Here is a 24,125-nt window from a genome sequence, read left to right as displayed (position 1 = left end):
AGAAAAATGTACACATGCACACACAATTTGACATGAATGCCAGGGGTGTCACTGAATCCCTGAAGCCCATTCATAGGGGAGACAGATCTTGCTAGAGGACAGTCCTAAACCAGTGCTCAAATCATCCTGTTTCCACCTGAAACCAGGATCCAGGGTCACTGGGTTTCCCAAGATGTTTTGAAAACTCTTAAGAGCATTTTAATAACACATCTTGGAATCTGAAGAAAGCCACACTTCCTCCAAGGACACTTTGAACATCGTCGGACTAACAGCGCTAAAAACATTTCCAAATGTGCATTTCTTGGCTAAACGTAGCTGAGTTTCTCCACACCCACACCTCTCTTTATAGAAGCTGCTTGGAATGACTGTTTCTTACCAGTTCTCTGAGCCTTCCCCCAAGTCGGCTCTCACATTGCACTCCTCTTGGGTTGTGACTGACTTCCATAACCTCCTCAGTCATTTCAGAAGCTGCCCTAAGAGCCTTGGCATTGAACGCTCACCCGTACATCTCAGGTCATCACGTGCTCTGTTCTACCCCTCGCTCTGCCAGCCCAGCACCCCAGTGCGGGGCAGTGGGCAGGGAGGTAAATGCCTGAGCACAGGCCACCCTTGGGGCCTGTCGTAGGGTGACAGCCCGTGTCATGGTAACACTCTACACATCTTCAAGTGAGTCTAAGCTTTCTCTTCCACAGCTGAGCTTCTGGGCTCTGGGATTACAGGTAGGACTGAGCTGTCATAGTCCTTCTGTGCCTACAGGGAACACAGGGCCTGGAGTGGCGACTCATGGGTGTGGGGTGGGTCTCCAGCAGCCGCCCCCCTAGCACTGGGCAGGAAGGGGGCTGCCTCATTACTTAACACCGAATCACAAGCTTGAGCTTGCAGGCTCCTCATTGAGGTTCCCACCTCCACCCTCTTTTCCTTGTACCCTCTCCAAGCGCAGGCCTGATCTTCCTCCTCTCTCCTGATTATCCAGTTTGCTTGCTCTCTTGGCCAGGTTCCCTCCTTAAATTTTTTCCCAATGGAAACTTTCTGCTTTGTTTCCCAGAGACTCTTTACAGCCCCACTTGCCCTGTGAGACCCCTTCTTGTCTCTGCTCCTCCCACCTTCGACCCCACCCCATCGCCTTCCCAGCCCTACACCTCCCTGCAGATTCCCAGCCATGCTCACGGCCTTCCTCGCTCTCCATCCTGTGTGCCAGCTGCGAACAACCAACTATAAAGAGTTTATTGGACTGAAAAGTGAGTGAATGTTCTCACACACTCTGCTCTTTCCCACCTCAGCAAAGCTTTTCAGAGTCACATTTCCAAAGGAATCTGAATCTGGAAGGATTTAGATCCACTGAAAAATACTAAACCTCCAGGGTTTGGCTGTGGTTGAAATTGTTGGCAGTCCCTCTCACGTCTGATGTTACGAAGCCTGTTTATAGATGCCTGGAAAGAAGCCTTTAATGCTTGTATTGTGTTTTAACTTGCTTTCCTTTGGAGGCAGGGAATTGTCAAGTAAGTATGCGCAGCACTCTGCAAAAGCCCAGGTGTTGGATGAGCATCTAGAACTAAGCGTTCATGCAGAATTCACAGCCGTGGAGGGTCTATACTTAACACTCTGCTGAATTTGCCACAATGCAGGTTTCTGCCCTTTGCCCCCTCATCTTCAGTTTTGAAGCAATACAGCTGTAAACATGCTTGTGAAATAAGAAAGAAAACATTCTGAGATTGCTTTTCTTTTCAGTTTTTTACTGAAAATCAAGGTGAAAAAAGCATCAGATTGCCTCCACGTGTATATATATACAATCCACTGTATATATAAGTACACAGTGTTTGTGCTTGTATGCATACTCTGTATACACTGTATAATATGCGACATATTATACAGCCCGTGTATGCCCTGAAAACGAGCCCTGCGTGTAATCTCAGATTCTGCCGTATGAACCGTGCTCTAGTTCCCGTGGCCCCTTGCTCCCATCTCAGACCTTGGCTTGCTTTTATCGTACACGCAGACACCCTTAGGTGGAAGAAGAAACCCACGGATGTCATTTAAAAGTTCCACTAAAACAGAAGAAAGAGCAGATGTCCCGGGAAGCGATAATTACCAGGCATGCAGTCTAATTGTGAGAACCGCCTGCCCCCAGCCTCCCGCTCTTGCCCAATTTGGCAGCGGTGATGTCAGCCGGGGGTGTCGTTTGCAGAGATGTGCTCTCTCCCTATTCTTTGGTGCTGACGGTGATGCCATTTGGTCCAATTATCACTTATGATTACATAACATGTTTTGATTGAAGAGCTTCTGAGAAAATAAAGCTACCTTGTTTCTCCCGAGCACAAAAATGCAAGCCGTTCCAGCAGGCACGCTGCCCTCCCGAGAAACATTGCGAACTATTAGGCTAAATTATGAGTTGAACTTGATTCGGAAACAAAGTGGCCATTGTGCCTGACTCCCACCCACATCCAGGAGGATGTGATTGTTTTTCTGACCACAAGTCCCTCTCCAGCGCACTCTGAACTAAGCAGAGGCCCCCTGGCGCATTGGCACAGCCCAGAGAGTGCGCGGAAGCAGTGACAAGGCCTCCTTTTTTCTCCCTATCCTGTAGGCGCTTTAGTGCAGAGTTTGCCCAGAGACGCCAGGGTATGAGCTTTCTGAATTTGGTAGAGCGGTGCACTCTTTCATTTCTGTTTTAGTTCTTTGCTGGCATGTTCGGGAAGCATGGTGTGTGCCACACAGGAATGTCTGTTCACTTGGACGATGCTTGTGCATGAATGAGGTGGTTGCTAGTGCAGCCCTAAACTGTACTAAGTTTCTCACTTGGCTTTGTTTGCTGCTTACAAGGGGATCCAGGTAATCCTTTCTCTTTATGTAGCCCCAAAAGCCAGAGCTAATGAATTGGAACATGTGGCAAGAGCTGGGCCCCTCCCCTGCCCCTCCCAGGGTCTCTAAATGCAGAGAAGTCCCATTTGAGGGAAGCTCGTGGTACCCCAAAATTGCCCTTCTCTTATAGGTGTCCTTGAAGGCTTCCCCGTTAAAGAAATTTCTTAACTAAAATTGGAGGCCCAAATCTGCAGAGCTGAGCAGGGGAAAACAAGCTTTGGTGTGGTGGTAGCAGTTGAATGCAGACCATGAGCTTGCCCTGAGGGCTAGGTGCCGAGGCCTTCATCCCTTTGCTTCCTATCTGCCCTTTGTGTGGCAAGAATGACCTGGGCACTTGACCTTCAGAGCCAGTTCCCCAGCCTGGCTTGTAAGTCCTACTTCACACCACGCCAGGATCTCTGAGCACCTAATTCTGAATAGTGCATCCCCATCTGAAAATGCCCTGTGGATTCAGGAAGTGCAGCCCCTTCCTTCTCAGGCTTAGATCCCTCTTTAGTTTTAAAACCAACCGCTCTGGCTCATGCGTTCTTCCTGGCTCCCAGGAGAGGGGGGCTGACTCTGACTTCTATGCCTTACGTGTAGGGAAGCCCAATTCCGTGCCTGTGAATCCAGGGCCCCAAGTATCAGAAGCTGCTTTTCCTGGAGGCGGAAGAGGAGCTAGGGAGGGGCCTGGACAGGACAAACCCAGGGGTGTGGGGTCCTCCGAGTAGGGGAGGACAAAGGGAGCCTGGCGCTGGTCTTAGCTGGCCACACTGGACAGGCAACCTTGCTGCCTTTTATTCAACACTTTGCTTCTTTTGGACACTCTCTGTTCCAGACCACCCGTTAGCAGAGCGGCTCCCCAGCCCGAGAAGCTCCAGAAGAACAACATCACAAAAAAAAAGAAACTGGTTGAGGTGAGGAGGTTACACTATTTTGTTCTTCCACCTGCCATCAATGTTCTACGATCTGCCCGGTGGACGTCACCATCTGCAAGTCCCATGGACGCCTTCAGTTTACCCCAACTGGACTGGCTGGCTCTCGCTTCTCCTGTCCCTTCCACACAGCACTGTGTTCCCCAGCAACGACCAGAGTCACATCTCCTGGGTCCTGTTCCTTCAGCCCCACGACCAAGCCCTTTGGTTACTAACCCCAAAATATCCTGCGTCCTTCAGACCTGGTCCCTTTTCCCTGTACCTAGTGCCACCCAGGGGAGCTTACTCACCGTCTCTAACATCACTTGAGCACTTGTCGGGTGCTGGGTACTTTGCTATATATTGATACTTCCCACTGAGTATTTCATACGTTCCTCGAGTCTACAGGGCAGGTACCATTATTGTTCCATCTTACAGAAGAGGGTGCTGTAGCTCAGAGAAGTCTAGTGATGTGTTAGGTCCCAGCCCCGGATCACTAAGCCAGTGAGTGGAGAGGGGTTTGAACTCTGTTGTCAGGACTTGAGGATGCGAGCTCTGGGGTACCTGCTGATTTCTGAGAGAGCCCGCCTAACTGTTCTCTCTGCCTCCAGACCTGTCCCTTTCCTCTCTGACACATGCCCTGCTGTCCACAGAGTCAGCTCTTGACAATACAACTCTTCTCTCTCCACCTCGGCTTTGAGACCCAGGAGAGCCCCACTCTCCCGATGGGACCCACGATCATGGTTTCAAAACCTTACCCAGGAGCCCCTGTCCTAGCTCGTCACCTGAGATTCTCCACAGTAACTCAGGTCTCTAACCCCGAAGCCATCGGTGTTCTCTGAAGCTGCCTGGGACTTTCAGGTCCCTGGGCTCAGAAGCCTCCTCCTCGTCCCTCCCCACACCCCGTCCTTCCCCGCCCTTCTCTGTGCAGCTTTCTCTGGTGCTCTCCACCCTAAACCCTCCTGCCCTCTACCCGCCCCACACCCCCTCCTCCGCAGCCCTGTCCCACACTCTACTGCCATTACTTCACACTCATCTGTCCCCTACTACACTCTGAACTCCTTGAGGCCAGAAAAATCTAAGTTAAATTTTTTTTTATTAGAAGAGGAAAATATATTGGGGGGGAGGGGTGATTATCATGGAAATAGCACAGGTCAGGAAATGCAGCTGAACTTCAGGAAAGATGGGATTCGAAACGGAAAGGCTGTCATCAGCCAAGACGGTGCCTCTTTCTGCCCAGCAGGGCCTCATGTGTGCCTGATGCGTCCTTCTCTTCTCCTGCAGACTTCTTGAGCCACTGTAGTAGACTGTGGTGCTGTCCGATGCGGGCATTTACAGCTCCTCAGTTAATTAGGCAGCCGAGCCTACCAGCATCCCCAGCTCTAAATTCCTGGGGGAAACTATCTGATTGGCCGAACTTGAGACAGTTGCCCATGGGACTGGGGATCACATATTACACACAAGGTTTCTGGGAAGCACATGGTGAGGGGAGACACTTGGGGTGGGGAGCTGCTAAGGAGGAAAAGAACTTTCCGGGTGAGAGACTTAAAAAAAAAAAGAGAGAGTCATGTAAATAGGAAAGCTCCTGATACATGGGCTAAATGGATGTATCAGCTTGACAAAAGGTCATGGGAGATTGTGAGAGCAGGGCTTCATTGTGCCAACTTTGGACTTTATCCCATAGGTAGTGAAACTCAGCGCATGTTTTTGAGTAGGGACGTGTTGTGGTATTTTAAAATTAATCTGATGTTTGTAACTGGCAAGCTTTGGAGAGAGGAAAGGCTAGACTCAGGGAACCTAGAGAAAAGGGACCCACATCTTCTTAATCTTGAATCAGTCCCCACATCCCACCCCAACCAGCACGGTGCCCAGGACAGGAGAGCTGCCAGCAATGACAGCCATGCCATCAAGTTGAATTAAGAACAGGTCTGATCTGAACCAGTCACTGCTCTTTGTCCTAGAAGACTAGACAGGAAGAAGAAAAAGACTGTAGGGGAAAAAAGAATGCAAATGGTATAGAAACTTTGTAGGGCAAGCACCCAGCAACAGAATGAGCATGGCATTCGCCTCAGTGTTCCGCTTTGCAGTCCCCGATGCATCCGGTGGATCAGAGCAAAGAGCCCTGAGCCACCCTCAGCTCACCTCCAAGAGTGCCCACCAAGTCACAGATGTGCAACTTCAGGGCAACCTTAACTGGGCATCCCTTCAATAGGCTTTGCCTCACCTGAGAAGCAGGGAAGCAAATCCCGGTTTATTTACAAAGTTAGTTGTTCAGTCGTGTCTGACTCTTTGCAACCCGATGGACTGTGGCCCGCCAGGCTCCTCTGTCCATGGGATTCTCCAGGCAAGAATGCTGGAGTGGATTGCCATTCCCTTCTCCAGAGGATCTTCCTGACCCAGGGATCAAGCCCAGGCCTCCTGCATCGCAGGCAGATCGTCTTCATCTGAGCCATTAGTAGTAGTGTTAGTCACTCAGTCATGTCCGACCCTTTTGCGACCCCATGGACCGTGGCCCGCCAGGCTCCTCTGTCCATGGGATTCTCTTAGGAAAGAATGCTGGAGTGGATTGCCATTCCCTTCTCCAGAGGATCTTTCTGACTCAGGGATCAAACCCTGGTCTTCTTCATTGCAGGCAGATTCTTTACCATCTGAGTTATAGGGAAGATCCTATCCGAGCCACTAGGGAAGCCTTATTTAGAAAACTCATTGTAATTCTATGTGTGAGGCTGCCCCCCAGCATCTTGGGGAGCTAAAGAAAGGGCTGCCCTGTATCCCCAGCTGGCCGAGGAGTGAGTGGTTCCTGTGCTGAGTGGCTGTCCCCACGGTGCGGGTTTGTTCCTCTGCTCGTACTTCCCCTAAGGGCCCTTTCATCTTGTGTGGGAGTGTAGGAGCTGGCTCTCGACCACGTGTTTGGCTACAGAGGCTTTGACTGTCGCAACAACCTGCATTACCTGAATGACGGTGCGGACATCATCTTCCATACGGCCGCGGCCGGCATCGTTCAGAACCTCTCCACAGGTAAACGGGTCGGGAGAAACCACTGTCTGAACAGATGTTTATTTAGCCCTTTGTGCACTTTCCCACTGGTTATATGCCCCGTAGCTTAAACTTGCTCTACCCTTCAGAGCCATTCCACTCCATTCCAGACTGGTGCCCTTCAGTCCTGGAAGATGCTCATGTTCACAGTCAGACCCGATTTCTCCCTGCCTCTCACCCAGCTGCATCTCATCTCAGCCCCTGGCAGGGAGGTGGTGCTTCCTTCAGCTCCACGGAGGCTGAGAGGGATGGAGGGAAGCCAGAAAGAGGGTGTGGAGAGCAGAGAAAGCTTTATAGACAGTAACCGACAACCAAGCAAGGGGGAGAGGGGTGGTTTTCTCACTGATTTCTGCTGCTGCTAAGTCGCTTCAGTCGTGTCCGACTCTGTGCGACCCCATGGACTGCAGCCCACCAGGCTTCTCCGTTCATGGGATTCTCCAGGCAAGAACACTGGAGTGGGTTGCCATTTCCTTCTCCAATGCATGAAAGTGGAAAGTGAAAGTGAAGTTGCTCAGTTGTGCCTGACTCTTAGCGACCCCATGGACTGCAGCCTACCAGGCTCCTCCATCCATGGGATTTTCCAGGCAACAGTACTGGAGTGGGGTGCCATTGCCTTCTCCCATTGATTTCTAAGTCACCAAATTTTTTAGCAGCTCAGATTTTCAAGTTTTGCCTGTTTCAAATATTTAACCAGATTCACAAGGAGAATGAGAACTGTGAAATAATTAACAAAAATTCCTTAAATTTCCCTTATATAGAATTTAACTATAAATTTAAAACTCATTTTTAAAAGAAACAACTGAAGCAAAAAGAATCACTCAGAAATTAAGAGACACCCTTATCTTTACCACAAGATTTAAATATGGTAATGTGTTGCCTTTATTTGCTTTATATCTTAAACTTTTTTCCCTCCCAAATTTTTATGCTCCTTCATAATTCTGTGTAGTTTATGCATAGATTTTTTTTTAAGATAGTAAAATCACTGGGCACATAAAGATTTGTCTTTTGAGGGGAGGACCTTGGAATTTCTTCTTTGTTTTTCTCAGTCTTCTAGCCACATGTTACCAGGTTGGTAGCAAAGTGCTGTTTCCTTGTATTCAATGCCATCACTCACCTCTCAGTTCCTGTGCGTTTACAGTGGCCACTTGGGCAGTCAAGTCAGCAAACCGTTTGCTGCAATAGATGATAAAGCTTTTCTTGTCCTTTCTTTCACTTGGACCATATGTTGACTTAGGGCTTTAAGGGATAAAACCATCACCCTTGCCATCCAAGTACCCAGTAGGTTGGCACTTTGATAGATAAAGATAATTAAAAGGGATTTCCCAAGCATTTTCCTAGTGTAGTCTTCCCTTTCTGATGAGTAAGTGGTGCCGTTTTGGTCAGTAAAGCACTGTCTCTAGCACCCCACCACCCCGCTCAGAGGAAGACAGTGAGAAGCCGTGGGTCCTGGGCCGTGGGAGGAGGAAACTTTCTGGACCCTGGAAACCTCTGCACTTGGACTGCACTCTGGCTGCACCCAGGATGCGGGAGGACTGAGGGGAGCCTGTGTGTTAGATCTGGATTAGATAACAGGCACTAGCTCTCCTAATCTTTGGACAGAATGTGTCTAGGTGACAAAGCATCTCCCACTTCCCAGGGACAATTCTGTAAGTGAGAACTGGGCGCTGTTAGTGCTCACTTGCACAGGGCGTTTGCCAAGACTCCTCACTGAGCTTTGGGTCTACCCTCAGAGCTTACCTGTGCCCCTGCCCACCCTGCCCCGTCTCCCCTAGGGAGCCAGAGCTTCTACCTGGAGCACACGGACGACATCCTCTGCCTGACAGTGAACCAGCACCCCAAGTACAGGAACGTGGTGGCCACCAGCCAGATAGGTAGGAAGGGTCTGCCGGCGCCGAGTCGCTCTCCTCTGAGCAGAGACGTTGATTTACTGATTTATCGGCAGCTACTGGGGCAGCAGTGGGGGCGGGGAAGGGGTCACTGATATCCACCCTTTCTTGATGTCGATGTTGAGTTTTTGAGCCCTGATTGAGTCTGTGTTGTCTGAGTTGACACATCCAGTGGTGCTGACTCCAAGGGACCATTAAGTCAGACCAGAGACTCAAGATCCAAATAAACGACCCCCAGCCCTGGGGGCTGCGAGAAGTTTTTCAGAGCCCAGGTTCAAATGACGGGCCCTGGAGGTTGTGCTTGGCGAGGGTGGATTCCGATGTGTGTGCCTGACTCTCCTTACCCTGGGAAACTGCCAGTGACAAATGTGAATTGATTCATATTTGTGACGAGTGGTTGTTGCTGCTGTTGTTTTTAACTTTGTCATTTCAAAGGCAGTTTTTACAAAACAGCTTGCTGCTTGTTCTCATTGAACCCATGCCCATTTTTTTAATTTAATTTGGAACTTTGATGCTGGTGTTAAGTGCTTCACTCTTAGAAACATGACTTATTTCAGCTATTGTTTTCCCTTGACGCTTCCTCATTGCCATTGCTCACCCCATGCAGGTGATATTGCGGAGACCCCAGGTAAGGCAGTTCCCTCCGTGAGTAGTTTGAATCTGCACAGCAAAATCATGTCAATCTATCATGTTTGCTGATTGTATCTGGCTGAGTCACAGATACAATCATTGACCTCACCGATTTCCTTTGTATCAACTCCACCTCGAGTGTGTGTGTTGGATGTAAACACCCTTAGGTCTCTGCCTCTGAAAGCACAGCAGGCAAGTGTTTCCCCTTATCTCTCACCTCCGACCAGGCCAGGCCCTGGGTCTCTTAGCCTCTTAGTCTCTGTGACACCCCTGAGCACTTGTCATAGAAGCTTTTAGGTGGGCGTCGGTGCTGCCCGAGCTCTGCCAACCTCCAACCTCAGCTCTTCGTCCTGCCTCCCACACACAGGGACGACACCTTCCATCCACGTGTGGGACGCCATGACCAAGCATACCGTGTCCATGCTGCGGTGCTTCCACTCGAAGGGCGTGAACTACGTCAACTTCAGCGCCACCGGGAAGCTGCTGGTGTCAGTGGGCGTGGACCCCGAGCACACCATCACCGTCTGGCGCTGGCAGGAGGGTAAGGGCAGCGGGCTTTCTGTGCCCCTGTGGGGCTTGCTCGTGGTGTGGGCTGGGCTCCAGCCTAGATCTGCCTCACTCCACAGCCCGCTGTCAGCACTGCCCCACACCAGCCTGTGGAGTCCTGGAGAAGCTGCTGGTCAGCTGCTGCTGTGTCCTGAACCCTGTGGCCCCCAGAGTCCTGGGCTGGGCAGTGAAGGGTCTTTGGGAAAGTGGCCCAGGGCTGACTGCCTTCCTCCTCAGGAAACAGGCAGCACCCTCCACTGTTTCTGTCCTAATCACCTTCCTATACAAGCTTCCCAGTCTGTCTGGTGACCCTTGGATCCTGCTGCGGCTTTGGCACCCTCGTTGTCTTATTACAGGAAATGGGACTGGGTTTTACCACCATCGTCTCAGAAACACGTTTTTTAAAACATTTTTGAAATGGGGATTCACCTTATAATTGAGGTTTACATTTAATGGAACAAGATTTCTTTCTTGTCCTCCCCCAATACACGTGCACACACAGGCTGCTGCTAAATTCACAGTCTTCTTTGAATCAAAATTAGGCAACCTTTTGGGTATATTCTCTCAGTTGGCAAAAGCAGATCCAATTAGTTAAGACCTTAATGAGGTCCATCTCCAGCCCTGCCGCCTGTATCTGGGGCATGCTCAGCCAGGCACGCACAGAGGTGGCACTTCTCCAGCCAGGACTTCAAGAGTCCCATGATCTCAGCATCTTCCCATGGCAGAGCCATGAGAGGGGATAGTAAATGAGCCCAGCAGGAGGGAAGTTCCACTCCCCTCCATCTGAAGAAAAGAGGCTGGGGACCTGCAGATAGTTATGATGAGACTTGTCATGTTCCCTCCTTTTCTCATGTTCTTGTTCATCAGTGTCTTGGGTCCAAATGGCCCCATAGTCTGTGTCCTTGGGATGCAGGTCATTGCCTGTGATGACACATGGTCAGCTGATTAAGTAGACTCAGCCCCACAGAGGAGAAACACAGCGTCTTCACTGATAGACTTATAGTGTCTTAGAGCTGGAAAGACTTAGAGAAGCCTTCCTGCCCGGTCAGGATCCACCCCATGGACAGATCCCTCCAACGCATTCCTCACAGGCTTCTTTCCATTTTCTGCTCAAATGCTGTCACATATACAGCCAGCATTACCTCCTCAAACAGCCCACCCACTGTTGAAAGCCCTTTCTTAGGCGAGGGTGTAACTTGCTTCATAAAGCCTTTCTGCTATGGCACTAACTGTGTTCTCTGCAGTAGCCAAGAACACGTCTGATCCTCATTCATTAGAAGAAGGTCATATCAACCCTGTACACAGTATCATCCTTTTCGGCTCAGGCTCACTCTCCCAACGTCCTGTCTGTTCTTCTGGGCAGTACCTGCTCTGGCCCTGCCACGGTGTAGTTCTTAGCCTTCCTCATGGTCTCCGAGGGCCCTTTCTGCCCTCCAAGAGCCAGGACTTTTAAACAAGTTCCCAAGATAAAGAGAAGACTTCTCTCTGGTAGTTTTCTCCCATTGTCTTTGTTGGAAGCAGTACAAGATCTGTATAGAAGGGTTCTGAGCCAGTGATAGGATCTAACAGCTGACACCAACCACCAAGGCTTCTGAGCTGAGCATAGCCCAGCCTCACCCGACTCTCTCACCCTCGCAGGTGCCAAGGTTGCCAGCCGAGGGGGCCACCTGGAGCGCATATTCGTGGTGGAATTTCGCCCTGACTCAGACACGCAGTTTGTGTCGGTTGGGGTCAAACACATGAAGTTCTGGACCCTGGCAGGCAGCGCCCTGCTTTACAAGAAAGGGGTCATTGGGTCTATGGAGGCCGCCAAGATGCAGACGATGCTGTCCGTGGCCTTCGGTGCTGTGAGTTCCAGCAGAAGCTTCCTGAGAGGGAAGCCTGGACCCCTGGGCACGGGCATGGGGTGGGCGGGTATATGCTAAAAGCTATGAACAACAGGAAAGCCATTTCCACGGGCTCTCCTTCACTGGACTATTTGCAAGCACTGTTTTGTTTCCTTAGCATAAGTTGACTGTATCATTCCCCTCAAAATGTTAATTAGAAAAAAGCAGAACCCCCACCCAGGGCTGGAGGTTCATTATTCCAGAGACACACTGACTTGCAAGCCCGTTGTGTTGAGCTCGATAGATGCAGAGGCTGAGGGACATTTCCATCACCAGACTGCATCCCTGCCCCCTGCCATCTCGTGCCACAAGTCCCCTAATGACCCCTTGCACAGGCTGTGGGTGGCTCTCGGGCAACAGGAGCTGCCCAGGGATGTTCTGGAACACAGCCAACTCTTGGTCCTCCCAGTGTGGGTTTACCTGGCCAGGGAGATGAGCCCAGGAGAGTCTGCTGGGAGGCTGGGGTCCCGCCCGGCCCTGCAGTCACTGGGGGCTGCTCCCACAGTGGAAGTGCATTTAAAAGCAGAGCTGTGCTTAATGGGGAATCAACCGTCCCCAGAGCCAACTCATCAGAGTGAATTGCAGAGCTGGGTGATTTCCTTACCATGTGCTCTTTGTAGGATTCTCTTTCCTTCCCCTGATACAGAAGGTTGATCTAATCTGTGCACGCGCTTCTCTGGCTCCTGTTTCTTGGCACTGGAGCAGGTGGCTGGGAGGGGGCCCTCTTGAGAACCACGGCCAGTGTCCTGGTGTGGAGGGTGTCCCTCTGTTGACAGAACAACCTCACTTTCACGGGTGCCATCAATGGTGACGTCTATGTATGGAAGGACCACTTCCTCGTCCGGCTGGTGGCCAAGGCTCACACAGGCCCCGTCTTCACCATGTACACGACCCTTCGGGACGGGCTCATCGTGACTGGCGGGAAAGAGCGGCCGTAAGCCGGAGCTCCTCTGGGAACAGCTGGTCTTTTGTGATTGTCTTGGGAGAAACGGACAGAAGCATCTCCATTGGAGAAAATGCAGAGTTTCACTCTCTTGTTTCTTCTGCATCATGGAGATGAGTCTGCCATCTCTCCAAGAGGGCCCTGGGTCAGAACCTTCAGAAGTAAGGCTCAGAGAGGCGGAGTCCTATCGCTTAACAACTGGACAGATGTTTTGAATAGCCCCGTGACTCTGCTGTCCATCAAGTGTTACTGCTGGTAGCTCTTCTGGAGGGGGCAGGAGTGGCAAGATGAGGGGACAGATGTCCAGTGGGGACGGCGACCCTGTGAAGGCCAAGTACTCCCCTTCATTGTCCAATCTAATGAAAGCACAGTTTGATTTTTTTAGATTGGGATTCTCTTTCCTCTTACGATGGTAGCATTTGACAGCAATCTAGGAAATCTGCAAGCTCAAGGGGTTCTGGTGGCTCATCAGCAGGGCCTATGAAAGGGGCCACCCCAAGGGGTTGTCCTGCTGGGCCCTGGGATGTGGGGCCGGGACCTTGAGGAGATGGTGGTGGGGAGGGGGAGTGGAGGGTCCTGGGTGGTCTTCAAACGAAGGCTGACCTGCCAAGTTCTTGATCTTTCTCAGGACCAAAGAAGGAGGTGCTGTGAAACTGTGGGACCAGGAGATGAAGCGCTGCCGGGCCTTCCAGCTGGAGACGGGGCAGCTGGTGGAGTGTGTGCGCTCCGTGTGCCGTGGCAAAGTGAGCCAGCGGGCCCACCTTTCCCCAGCCACACATTTGCCCTGTACTGGGGGTGGTCGAGTCCTGAGAACAAGGCTCCCGGGTGTGACTTAGACTGCAGAGGGAGGCAGCTTAGCAGAGTGGGACAGACCGGGATGCAGAGTGTGGCTCACCCAGGAGAAGTGGCTGTGTGACCTTTGCTCTGTTACTTAGCCTTTCTGTGTCTAGCTCGTGGTGGTTGTGAGGATTGCATGATCATCAGTGCCCAGGACCTTTCATTATGCCTGGCACATGGTCACAGTCAGTATATGTCAGCTGCTATTGTTATAGACACAGGGATATTAGGTAGTTTGCCCAGGCCCAGGGATGCACAGCCAGGATGGGGAAAGCTAAGGACCACCACACTAAGGCATTTGGTCAGATGCTTCGCTAAATATCACACACAGCTGTGGAGTTTGGCTTTTGTTTTTTAAATATGGATATCCAGGCTCTTGCCCAGTGTGCCAAATCAGAATCTCAGGGGTAGGGCCTTGGCTTTGATATGTGTGTTCTTTTTTCCTTTCCTTCTTCTTTTTTTTTAATTCCCCAGGAGATTCTAAAGCACTTGAAGTCTCCTGACCTCTGTTTAATACCTTGTATTTATATGTTGGAATTGGTATCAGTCTACAAACTTGCTTTCTAGACGCTCTCCATTAAAAAGGCAAACCTGAGTCTATGTAATTGTAAATTGGGAATTTGGGTTTAAATAGATACATGATAGTCATCCGGAAGGGAAGGGTAATGAGATGGAGGCAGGATGAGGTCTAGAACCTGGAAGTCATCAGGAGATGGATTTTGTTCAGTTTGAGGAAGAGCTGAGGAAGAGTTTGGGCTGTGCTAGGGCAGAAATTGGCTGCCCTGCTCTGCAGTGAGCTCAAAGGCACTGGAACATTCCAGCAGAGACGAGAGGATGGGGGGCTTTGGGGGACTTCTTCCCAAGGGGCTGGAGGGAGAAAAGGCCTGGTTGGGGGGGGTGTCACTTAAGGATGGCGAATTTGTTGTTAAAAACAAGGCACTTCCTGGCTCTTGCTGTTTTAGTACCAGTGCCAGCGAATGCACTTTGCCAAGTTGCTCTGATAGTGTTTTTTTATTATTATTATTTTATATTGTGACAAAATCTAGAGAACATAAACTTTACCATTTAGCCGTTTCGCAGCATACAGTTCATTGGTATCAGATACAGTCAGATTGTTATGCAGCCAGCAGCACCATCCCTCCTCGGGACATTTCTCGTCCTGTACACCAGAAGCTCCGCATCTATGAAACAATGACTGCCCTACCCAGCCCCTGGCAACCATCATTCCACCTCCTGTCTCCATGCATTTGACTCATCTAGGAATTACCTATGAGTGGGATCCTACAGTGTTTTTCTTCTAATAGTGTTTTGATTACAACAGGGAAAAATTTTAGTGGGAACCAAGGATGGAGAAATCATTGAAGTTGGTGAAAAAAACGCTGCTTCCAACATCTTGATTGATGGACACATGGAAGGGGAGATCTGGGGCCTGGCCACACACCCCTCCAAGGACATCTTCATCTCCGCCAGCAATGACGGCACAGCCCGCATCTGGGACCTGGCTGACAAGGTGAGGGGCAGACCCTGCCTGGGCTCGGAGGCCCCAAGTCGGGGGAGGTCAAGTCCGGCCAGGGTCAGGCCAGTCAGAGATGGGGGATGGGGTTGGATAGGAGCTCAGCCACAGCGTAGCAGCTAAGTTAGACTCATAGTAAAGAGAAGTCCCGTTCACACTCACCCGTTCTGTATATATCTATTAGCTATATGCTTCTATGAATATTTATAGTACAGGAATAATCTCACTGAGAATGCTTTATTCTCTTGTCACAAAAAAACCCATGAAACTAAAAAACAAAGAGAGAAATCATGTCCTCCCCTAATGGGGAAGAGAAAAAAAATGATTTAAAATGTCAGATGTTCCCAAGTGGAACATTTCAATCAAAATTCAAAAAAAGTTACTCTTAGAGTTTGGAAAAAAATTTAAAAATACAAAAAATTTCCAAAAACAGATCCATCTGGAGTAAAAATGTAAAATAGCAGAGAATAATCAGGAGTAGGGGAAGAAAAACTGATGTTTACCAAGCCTCAGCTGATAGTAAAAAAGTACTTATGTTCTAATAATTAAAATACTTGGTTTCATTACAAAATGGCTTGTAAATATTTCAGTCATATTTTCAGTGTCAGGATCATGGAACAGACTTGGAGAAGCCTCAGCTCAGTGTGGTTGTCATACTCAGGTTGAAAGTGAAAAGAAAGTAAAAGTGCAGGTCACTCAGTTGTGTCCAACTGTTTGCGACCCCATGGACTTTAAGTCCATGGAGTTCTCCAGGCCAAAATACTAGAGTGGGTAGCCTTTCCCTTCTCCAGGGGATTTTCCCAACCCAGGGGTTGAACCGAGGTCTCCCACATTGCAGGCGGATTCTTTACCAGCTGAACCACAAGGGAAGCCCAAGAATACTGGAGTGGGTAGCCTATCCCTTCTCCAGGGGATCTTCCCAACCCAGGAATCAAACTGGGGTCTCCTGCATTGCAGGTGGATTCTTTACCAACTGAGCTATTAGGGAATCCCCATACTCGTTAGTTTGTGATTATTGATTATGTTTGTTAACACCCACTACATACCAGGTGTTTCATAAATACCATCACTAATGCTTACACCAACTTTGCAAGACCAATATTAGTATCACTTCTCTACACATGGGGCTTCCCCGATGGCTCAGCAGGTAAAGAACCTGCCTGCCAATGCAGGAGACAACAGGAGATGCAGGTTCAATCCCTGGGTCAGGAAGATCCCCTGGAGGAGGAAATGGCAACTCACTCCAGTATTCTTGCCTGGAGAATTCCACGGACAGAGGAGCCTGGCAGGTTATAGTCCATGGATCACAAAGAGTCAGACATGACTGAGCGCGCACACACACACACACACACACACACACACACACGTATACACATATGGGAAAAGAGAGGAGCAACTTACCCAAACACACCCAGCTAGGGACAGAGCCAGGATCTGGGATTACTGACACATGCTGAAGCTCAAACTCTTTCCCCTGAACAAGAGGTCAGCAAGCTACAGCCCAAGGATGAAGTCTGCCTGCTGCCTGCTTCTGCAGTAAGCTGCACTTTAGTGTTTATATCAGTGCCCATGGCTGCTTTCGTGCTTCACTGGCAGAGCCAAAAATATTTACTATTTACTATCAGGCCATTCACAGAGAAAGTTCACCAGCCTCTGCTTAAACCACAGTCTCCCCAGCTGCTCAGTCAAAACACACTGCCCGCCTCAGAGCCTCCCTAGAGGTGACCTGGGTGCAGGATTTCCCCTGGAGACTAGCTGAGGTGGCCAAGAGCTCAGGGTATTACGTTGTGTCCATGTAGAAGCTGCTAAACAAAGTGAGCCTGGGCCACGCGGCCCAGTGTGCAGCCTACAGCCCGGACGGGAGATGGTGGCCATTGGCATGAAGAATGGAGAGTTTGTTGTCTTGTTGGTGAACAGCCTGAAAGTTTGGGGGAAGAAAAGAGACCGGAAATCTGCTATCCAAGATATCAGGTACATAGCAAGTGGTCTGGGCAGGGAGGAGAAAGGCAGGCATTCATTCTGCCTCCCCATGGTTCCCGTTCCAGGAGGCGGGGATGAAGAACTCACATATGAGAGGGTCCCTTTCAGTGAGCCAGCTCTGGTAGGAGATCCTCTCACACGTCAGTTCTCAGACACATCTTTGCTGATTCCCACGAGTGTGGTAAAAACTTCTTGTGAAGAGCCTTCTACAGAAGGCTGCACACACCCATTTTCTTTCTTCCTGGGGGGGTTCGATCCAGAGAAGCGGTCAAATTCCTTAGATTGTTGGAGAAGCTACCCAACCTGACCTTGAGCTTGGGAAGTCCATCCCAGAGCAGACCTCATGCCTGACTGGCCCCAGGCAGCCCTCCTCACAGACTGTGCTCTTGAATTGCTTTTTCTAGAATCAGCCCAGACAGCAGATTCTTAGCCGTTGGTTCTTCTGAACACACAGTTGACTTCTATGACCTCACTCAGGGCACAAGTTTGAACCGCATCGGCTACTGCAAAGATATCCCCAGCTTCGTCATTCAGATGGATTTTTCTGCAGATGGCAAGTACATCCAGGTGTGCTTCGGCTTTACTGAGAATAGTAAAACCCTTGATATATTATAAAGTATATGTAGTATAACTGGGGTAACCATTGATAATAGTATTACTCACAACAGCTTAGGTGAAACCAGGGCTGACTGTTCGCCAGGCAGTGTGTTCACAGGAACCCCTTAAGGACGTTGCTTTTCCTATTTTATACCTGAACAAACAAAGGCTTAAGAATTTAAGAAAGTCAAATAGAATGAAAAATAGTAGTTATTCTTCAGTAGGAAAGCAGGAAACAAGCCCTAATCATCTTGAGCTTCTCACCACCGCCCCTTCAAAGCTTCCTGATTCCTAGTTCTCAGGGCCGCACCGAAGCCTGTTGCCTCTTATACTTCTTCATCTCAATTCCAAATCCCATGGGTAGTGTGGCCCCTCCACCCTTGGGAGCAGACTCCAGACCATGACCCTGGAGTGAAGGCCCTGGGCAAGGGATCAAGAGGGGTTCCACTCGTGGCACTGAGAATAGAACAATGATGTCTCCAGCACTTTGAACAAATATTATGCATTGGTGAACTGGCCAGGAGTCAGGTGGTCATTTTGAAAGGAGAAGAGAACACATTCATTTGTCAAGTGTGAACTGAATCAGGCGCTGCATTAGACTTCTGGGTGGAGGAAACAGGCCTGATTCCTGCTTTCCAGGAGCTTGCCTTGTTGTGGACAAGAGGAGCATTAAACTCATCACACCAGTGTACCCATAATTATAAATTTTGATTATGTGCTGAGAAGGAAAAGCACAGTGCCCTGTGGGAGCATTTAACACACATTGAGTTTAGATTGACTTCCCCTCCCAGAGGTGCTGTTCACACTGAGGTCTGCAGGGTGTGCAGGGGTCAGCCAACCAAGACAGTGGAACGTGGTTCCAGGCGTTCTGCGTGAAAAACCAAATGTGGGAAAGATCGCAGCTCGTTCCTGAACAGCAGGGAAATCGGGGTGGCTGGGCCAGCACCTCAGGGGGACAAGGGGCTGGAGATGGAGGCAGCAGCCACGTGCTAGAAAACGATTGATTTCCTCTAGAAGGTTCCCAGAGAAGCCAGGATCAGGTCCTAGATACTTCAGAGATCATCTACGTTGGCTGTTGTCCATGAGAAACCTTGCTTCAGTTCTTTACTGAAGGACCTCGCTTCCCTGAGAACAGGGATCCCCAAGTCTGAGCAAGTACCAGCATCCCCTGGAGGCTTTATTAAAATGTCTGCTGGGCCCCACCCTCTTCAGGGCATCTGATGGGGGGTTGGGGGTGGGGGTCCAAGAGCACACATTTCTAACAAATTTCCAGATGCTGCTTCTGCTGGTGGAGAACCACAGTTGGCGAACCACTGCCTTAGAACTTTGGAAAATAGCAAGAAAATGGATGGCAAATGCCCTGCTTGTGTAGACTCGGCTGCAGGCTGACCACAGGCTTTGCAGGCTGGAGCTGAACTTGGGTTTGGTGGAAAGGTCTGGGGATGTGGAGGCTGGGAAGCAGCACATGGGAAGGGGAGTCCTTTGGGCAGAAAAGAAAGAACATTGATGGGCATGGCTGCCTCCCGTCTGCAGGTGTCCACAGGAGCCTACAAGCGCCAGGTACATGAAGTTCCCCTGGGGAAGCAGGTCACTGAAGCCGTGGTCATTGAGAAGATCACCTGGGCCTCCTGGACAAGGTGACTGCAGGAAAGGTCCCAGGGGAGACTACTCTTGTCCCAGCCTCAGCCTCAAGTTTGTGTGGGGCTGGGATCTGAAGCAGCTCAGAGACAGAGCTCTTTCCCTTGGCGCAGGAGAAGGAAGCTTCTAGCTCCCAGATTGGGCCACAGGCTTTGATCTGACCTAGGCTTTTGAAATGCAAAGTCCCTCTTGATGTGTCCCACCCATCCCCAGCTCCACCCAACAAGTTCAAAGGGAAACCATCTCCCAGGTCTTGGCCAAGCCCCCTCCAGTACAGTGAGGCTTTTTCCAACCCCTGGGACGGGAGGGAGGGCTGGTCACCAGGTAGCAGGGTAAGCAGCAGGGCCCTGCCAAGTCAGAAGAGAGGAGACCACCAGCCTGGGAGCTTAAAGGAGCCCCCACTCTTCAACCAAACCCACACATACTCTGAAGCATTATGGGGAAGAGGGAGAGAACCAAAGATGGAGGGAACTTATCTTTTGGGGTGAAAGGGGCCCGAGGCAGAGAACAGCAGGAGCTGGGGCAAGTGCACAGAGAAGGGGGTGGGGGTGGGGCGGACAGAGGAGCCACGTGACTGCACTGACTCTTCCTCTCCTCCCGGGAGAGGATGCCTGACTGCAGGAAGCCTTGTCACACACCTCACACCTCTTCCTGTTGGAACAGCATTCTGGGAGACGAAGTCATTGGCATCTGGCCGCGAAATGCAGACAAGGCTGACGTCAACTGCGCCTGTGTGACCCACGCAGGGCTGAACATCGTCACGGGAGACGACTTTGGGCTGGTGAAGCTCTTTGATTTTCCGTGCACAGAGAAATTTGTGAGTTTCCCTTAGAGTAATTCCCTACACAGCCTCTAGGCTCTTTGACGTTGTGCATTCTCCCGGAGATTGTGGCCACATGGACACGACTATCTACAATCTAGCACAAGAGGAATCTTGTCACAGCCCTGGGGAGACTTGGCCACCCCTAACCTTTTCCTCTCCTTCACAAGGGGAAGTCCTGGAAGCCAGGAGGATGGGGGTGAGGGTACCGAGCAGGGCAAGAGTGAGGCAGGAAGCCAGTGAAGGGCTGGCTCCCAGAGATGTCCAGACCTAACAGGCACCCCGTGGGTGAAGGGAAGCCTGGGGAGGCGGAGCGGAGTCCTGGGAGTGGTCCAGGGTTGCTGAAGGACAGGCTCTCGTAGTCACCTCCATTCCCTTTTGCTCACAGGCCAAACATAAGCGTTACTTCGGTCACTCAGCTCATGTGACAAACATCCGTTTCTCTCATGACGACAAGTATGTAGTCAGCACTGGAGGAGACGACTGCAGGTACCAACCTGATTCATCTGGCTCTGCCCCGAAGCCTGGCCTTCACCCCTACCATCCCCACCTCAATTGTCAGCTCCTCCCAGGGGCACAGGAGGGGCTGGTATGGGCAGTGACCAAGAGATGCAGTGAGGACTTCCCAGTGTAAGGTATTTAGTCTCCGGTGACCCCAAACCCTAACCGTGATGGGCCTCTGTCCCCACTAGGTTGGCCTGGGATTGGAGAGAAGCCAAGGGCAGGTCAGAGCTACGCTGAGCATTGCTGGTTGTAGGGGCAGGTGCTGAGAGACCCAACCTCCACGCGGCGATTTCAGTAGGAGCTGCGGGCTGTTGCATATAATCAGGAGCTTAGAGGGACCTTGATCCATGGGCCTTGTAACTCAGAACTTCCAGTTCATCACTAGAGTTCTTACATGGATGATTAATCCACAACTCTGTGAGAGGTTTATAAATAGTAACATTGGGCCTCAGTCACGCAGAACACATTACCCGATTTTACACGTGAGATCAGACAAGGAGTGAAGCCGTTAGGACCAGTGCTGGTTAGTAGCTGCAGAACCTCCACCAGCGTGTGGACTCCTAAACCGGGTGGGCCCCTAACCTTCACCACTGCTCAGGGAGAAACAGGCCTCATGCTCTGGGAGGCATGACTGGTCTTCCAAGGTTTTGGAAGGACCCCCTAGCAGCCTACTCCAGCGATGCTATCCAAGGAGCTCTCTCGTGTCCCTCCACCAAGGGCCTTTCTTATTTAGAGTGTGGGGGACCAGCTCGAGGTCATCCGAAGTCACTCAGCTTCTCCACATCTCATGTGGATGAAGAGCTTTACAGAAACATGAATACAGGTTTCTGTTCAATTGAGGACTGGGCTCACAGGGGCATCAAGAAACACGTGCATTTTTAGTAGTCTGAGTAAGGTTGTGGAAAAGGTACCTGTAGAGCATTTTAACCCACTTTCTACCCAAAAGCATTTTGTAGAAAATGGCCCCAAAGGATACTTTCTGCTGGCCCCCCGGAAACATCCATCTCCAGGCCACTGTGTCAACTGCCGCAGGCACTTAGAGCTGCTGAGAGAGGGCCGACAGCAGCTCCCGGGGTGGGGAGGGGCAGGAGGACCCCCATCCAGAGCAGCACCAACCATACCGTGAACAAGCAACCACAGGACACAGAAGCTAACCTGGAGATCTGAGGGGGCTGTCGGTCACTATAAAGGGCTTGGATGTCACCTTCCCAACACAGGGCCCCCTCAGCCTGGCAGCCATGGGCTCCTGTCACCCCAGCCCTGTGCTGAACACTAGAAAGAGCTCTCCTGCTTGAGTGGAGCTGATAAAACCTCTTCAGTGGTAACAAGAGAGAAGTGTGAAGTCAAGCTGCCAGCAGTCCTCCCGTTCAGAAGGGACATGCTGAAAGAGCCAGACCAAACAGATAACATAGACCTTAAAAAAAAATAACCAATAGACCTTTCATTGGTGGCAAGATCCCTGGTTTGTCTTCTAAAATTGAAATCAAAATGTTCAGCCTGAGCTTGACTCTGGAGCTCTTGGCAAGAGTGACTTTTGTGATGTCCAGCCCCGCAACATGTTTGGTCTGTCTTTTCAGTGTATTTGTGTGGCGATGCCTGTAAATGCCGGAATCCGCTTTCCTGCTGCCACCACGGCTGGCAACCACAGAGGCCATGACAAGGTACCTCCTGGCTGCCAGCTGCTGGGAAAGGTCTACGCCGCCAACAAGCTACATGAGCTCCAAGTGCTGGTGAAATGTGACTGCTCCCATCACCTGGAGCTTCCAAAACCGGGATGTCAAGAGGGAAGGTCAGTGCTGACGTGTTAAGACTGCTTGCCTCTCTTCCTGAGACTTAAAAACTACACGTACTCACTACACTGACAAAGAAATCCTATCTGATAATGTAGCCCACTGACAAAATTTAAAGCCTCAGTTACCCTAACCAATATGTAGCTTTTAATTTGCATCAAAACTTTTACAAAAGATGTTTTGCTATTATGTTTCTATATACTTTAAAAAATGTTCATTTTTACAAATAAGGAAGTTGAACAGGACAGCTGAAGTTAGATTCACTGAAATACTAGAAATACTGATAGCCTTTGTTCTCCACATTTAGCTTTCAAAACCAAATGAGCCATGTATAAACAAGTTGAGAAACTTAATTTTTTTAATGTTTCGTTTGCAGAGTTTTATATCCATTAAGTGCCTTTGAAAGCTTCCAGTTGTGTGGGCTGCTATCTCACCTCCCACAAATTGTCTCATATGGTGCTAAAACTTAAAACTGAGGAGGGCTACAGGACCCTAGCAGATTCCTGGTCACCCATGTCATGTGTTTAGGTCAAGGCTTCCCAAAGGAAAGATATTAGTTATGTGCTTGGGAAACAGTGGCTATTTGAAGTTGAGCAGCAAAGAAACTTAAGTTCAGGTGTTGGAAGATGGGTGGGTAGAGTGGGTTTCATTATACTGCGTGCCAAACCCACAACATCCTAAACATTTCAAATAAAACAAAACTCTACTACAAAATAGAAGAAGAAGGGAAAAAAAAAAAGCTCAAGTAGGTCCAGGAAGATGAGCTGATTTATCCTACTGAACCTAAAATGGTAACAGAGGAGGTGCCTGGAGGCTGCGCTGGGAGGGCCGCTCCCAGAGTGGGGTGGACTTGATTCCAGTGGTATGCTTCAGGTGAACGACACAGGTCAAGTCTGGATTCAAAAAATCTCTGCAAACAAATTCCTAAGCCCAAAGCAGTATTTGGTAATTCAAGATTATAAAGCAAAATAATCTAGCTCAGAGTTGGCTGGATGACAGAATGTGACTCGGCCAAGAAAATCAGAGGCACCCTGGACCACCTCCCATCATACTTGACACTTGCTGACCACTAACAAGAGTGATGATGATGGCACGTGCTGGAAGGCAGGTTGGTGACAGGCTGGGACTCTGAGCACATACATTATACCAATTAGACGTTCTAGTCAGTGAACTAAAATTCTGGGTCTTGAGTTACTGGCTATTTTCAGTTGTCAGTTCAGAGGAACGGTGAAACGAAGCATTTTCAATTAAATAGATTAACATTTACCACAGAAGTGCTTCAACATTCTAAATGGATTAGATCACTCATTAAGCTATTTTTATATGCCAGTTTATTAATGCCTTACATTAACCCACTGATAGGTTGTTGGGCCCACAGTTAGAGTCCCTATGCAGCCCTAATTCTGTTTTCTGTCTCCATGTGACTGGTGATGCTGAGTGATAACCATGTCTGCCTATATTGTACACTGACCTTTCACACTGATTGAACCTTGCATTGAAATAACTATGTGAAGAACAAATTTATCAATGATGATCTATGTACACACTATATTAAAGAGCAATAGTGTCTGTGTGTCAATAAAAGTTCTTAAATCTGATTTGTAAACACATGGTATGATTTTATGTATGTTCATAAATCCTGCACTGTATTCCGTATGTTAACATATTGGTGCATGAATTTATTTTCAATTAAAGTATAAAAAATACATAATTTAAAAACATTTTGGTATGTGTCAAATAGATTTAATTATGAACCATGGCTACCCT

At 49.6% G+C, this 24,125-nt stretch overlaps 1 protein-coding gene across 1 annotated transcript in view; it reads left to right on the top strand.

The window, feature by feature from the left end:
- Positions 1–22,829, top strand: part of EML6 (EMAP like 6) — a 286,960-nt gene extending 264,131 nt beyond the window's left edge. Inside the window, 15 exon segments of the mRNA XM_070379563.1 lie at positions 3,677–3,755; positions 6,641–6,770; positions 8,561–8,659; positions 9,672–9,845; positions 11,489–11,697; positions 12,513–12,670; positions 13,308–13,422; positions 14,838–15,026; positions 16,829–16,889; positions 16,892–17,000; positions 17,414–17,576; positions 19,140–19,243; positions 19,908–20,061; positions 20,453–20,553; positions 22,146–22,829. Of these exon segments, the coding sequence (XP_070235664.1) occupies positions 3,677–3,755; positions 6,641–6,770; positions 8,561–8,659; positions 9,672–9,845; positions 11,489–11,697; positions 12,513–12,670; positions 13,308–13,422; positions 14,838–15,026; positions 16,829–16,889; positions 16,892–17,000; positions 17,414–17,576; positions 19,140–19,243; positions 19,908–20,061; positions 20,453–20,553; positions 22,146–22,170 (1,870 nt within the window). The 3' untranslated portion in view covers positions 22,171–22,829.
- Positions 22,830–24,125: the final 1,296 nt, after the last annotated feature.

This window comes from Bos mutus, chromosome 11, assembly GCF_027580195.1.
Source record: "Bos mutus isolate GX-2022 chromosome 11, NWIPB_WYAK_1.1, whole genome shotgun sequence".
Classification (NCBI taxonomy): domain Eukaryota; kingdom Metazoa; phylum Chordata; class Mammalia; order Artiodactyla; family Bovidae; genus Bos; species Bos mutus.
The sequence above is the reverse complement of the archived record's forward strand: the minus strand, read 5'-3'. Positions and strand labels throughout refer to the sequence as shown.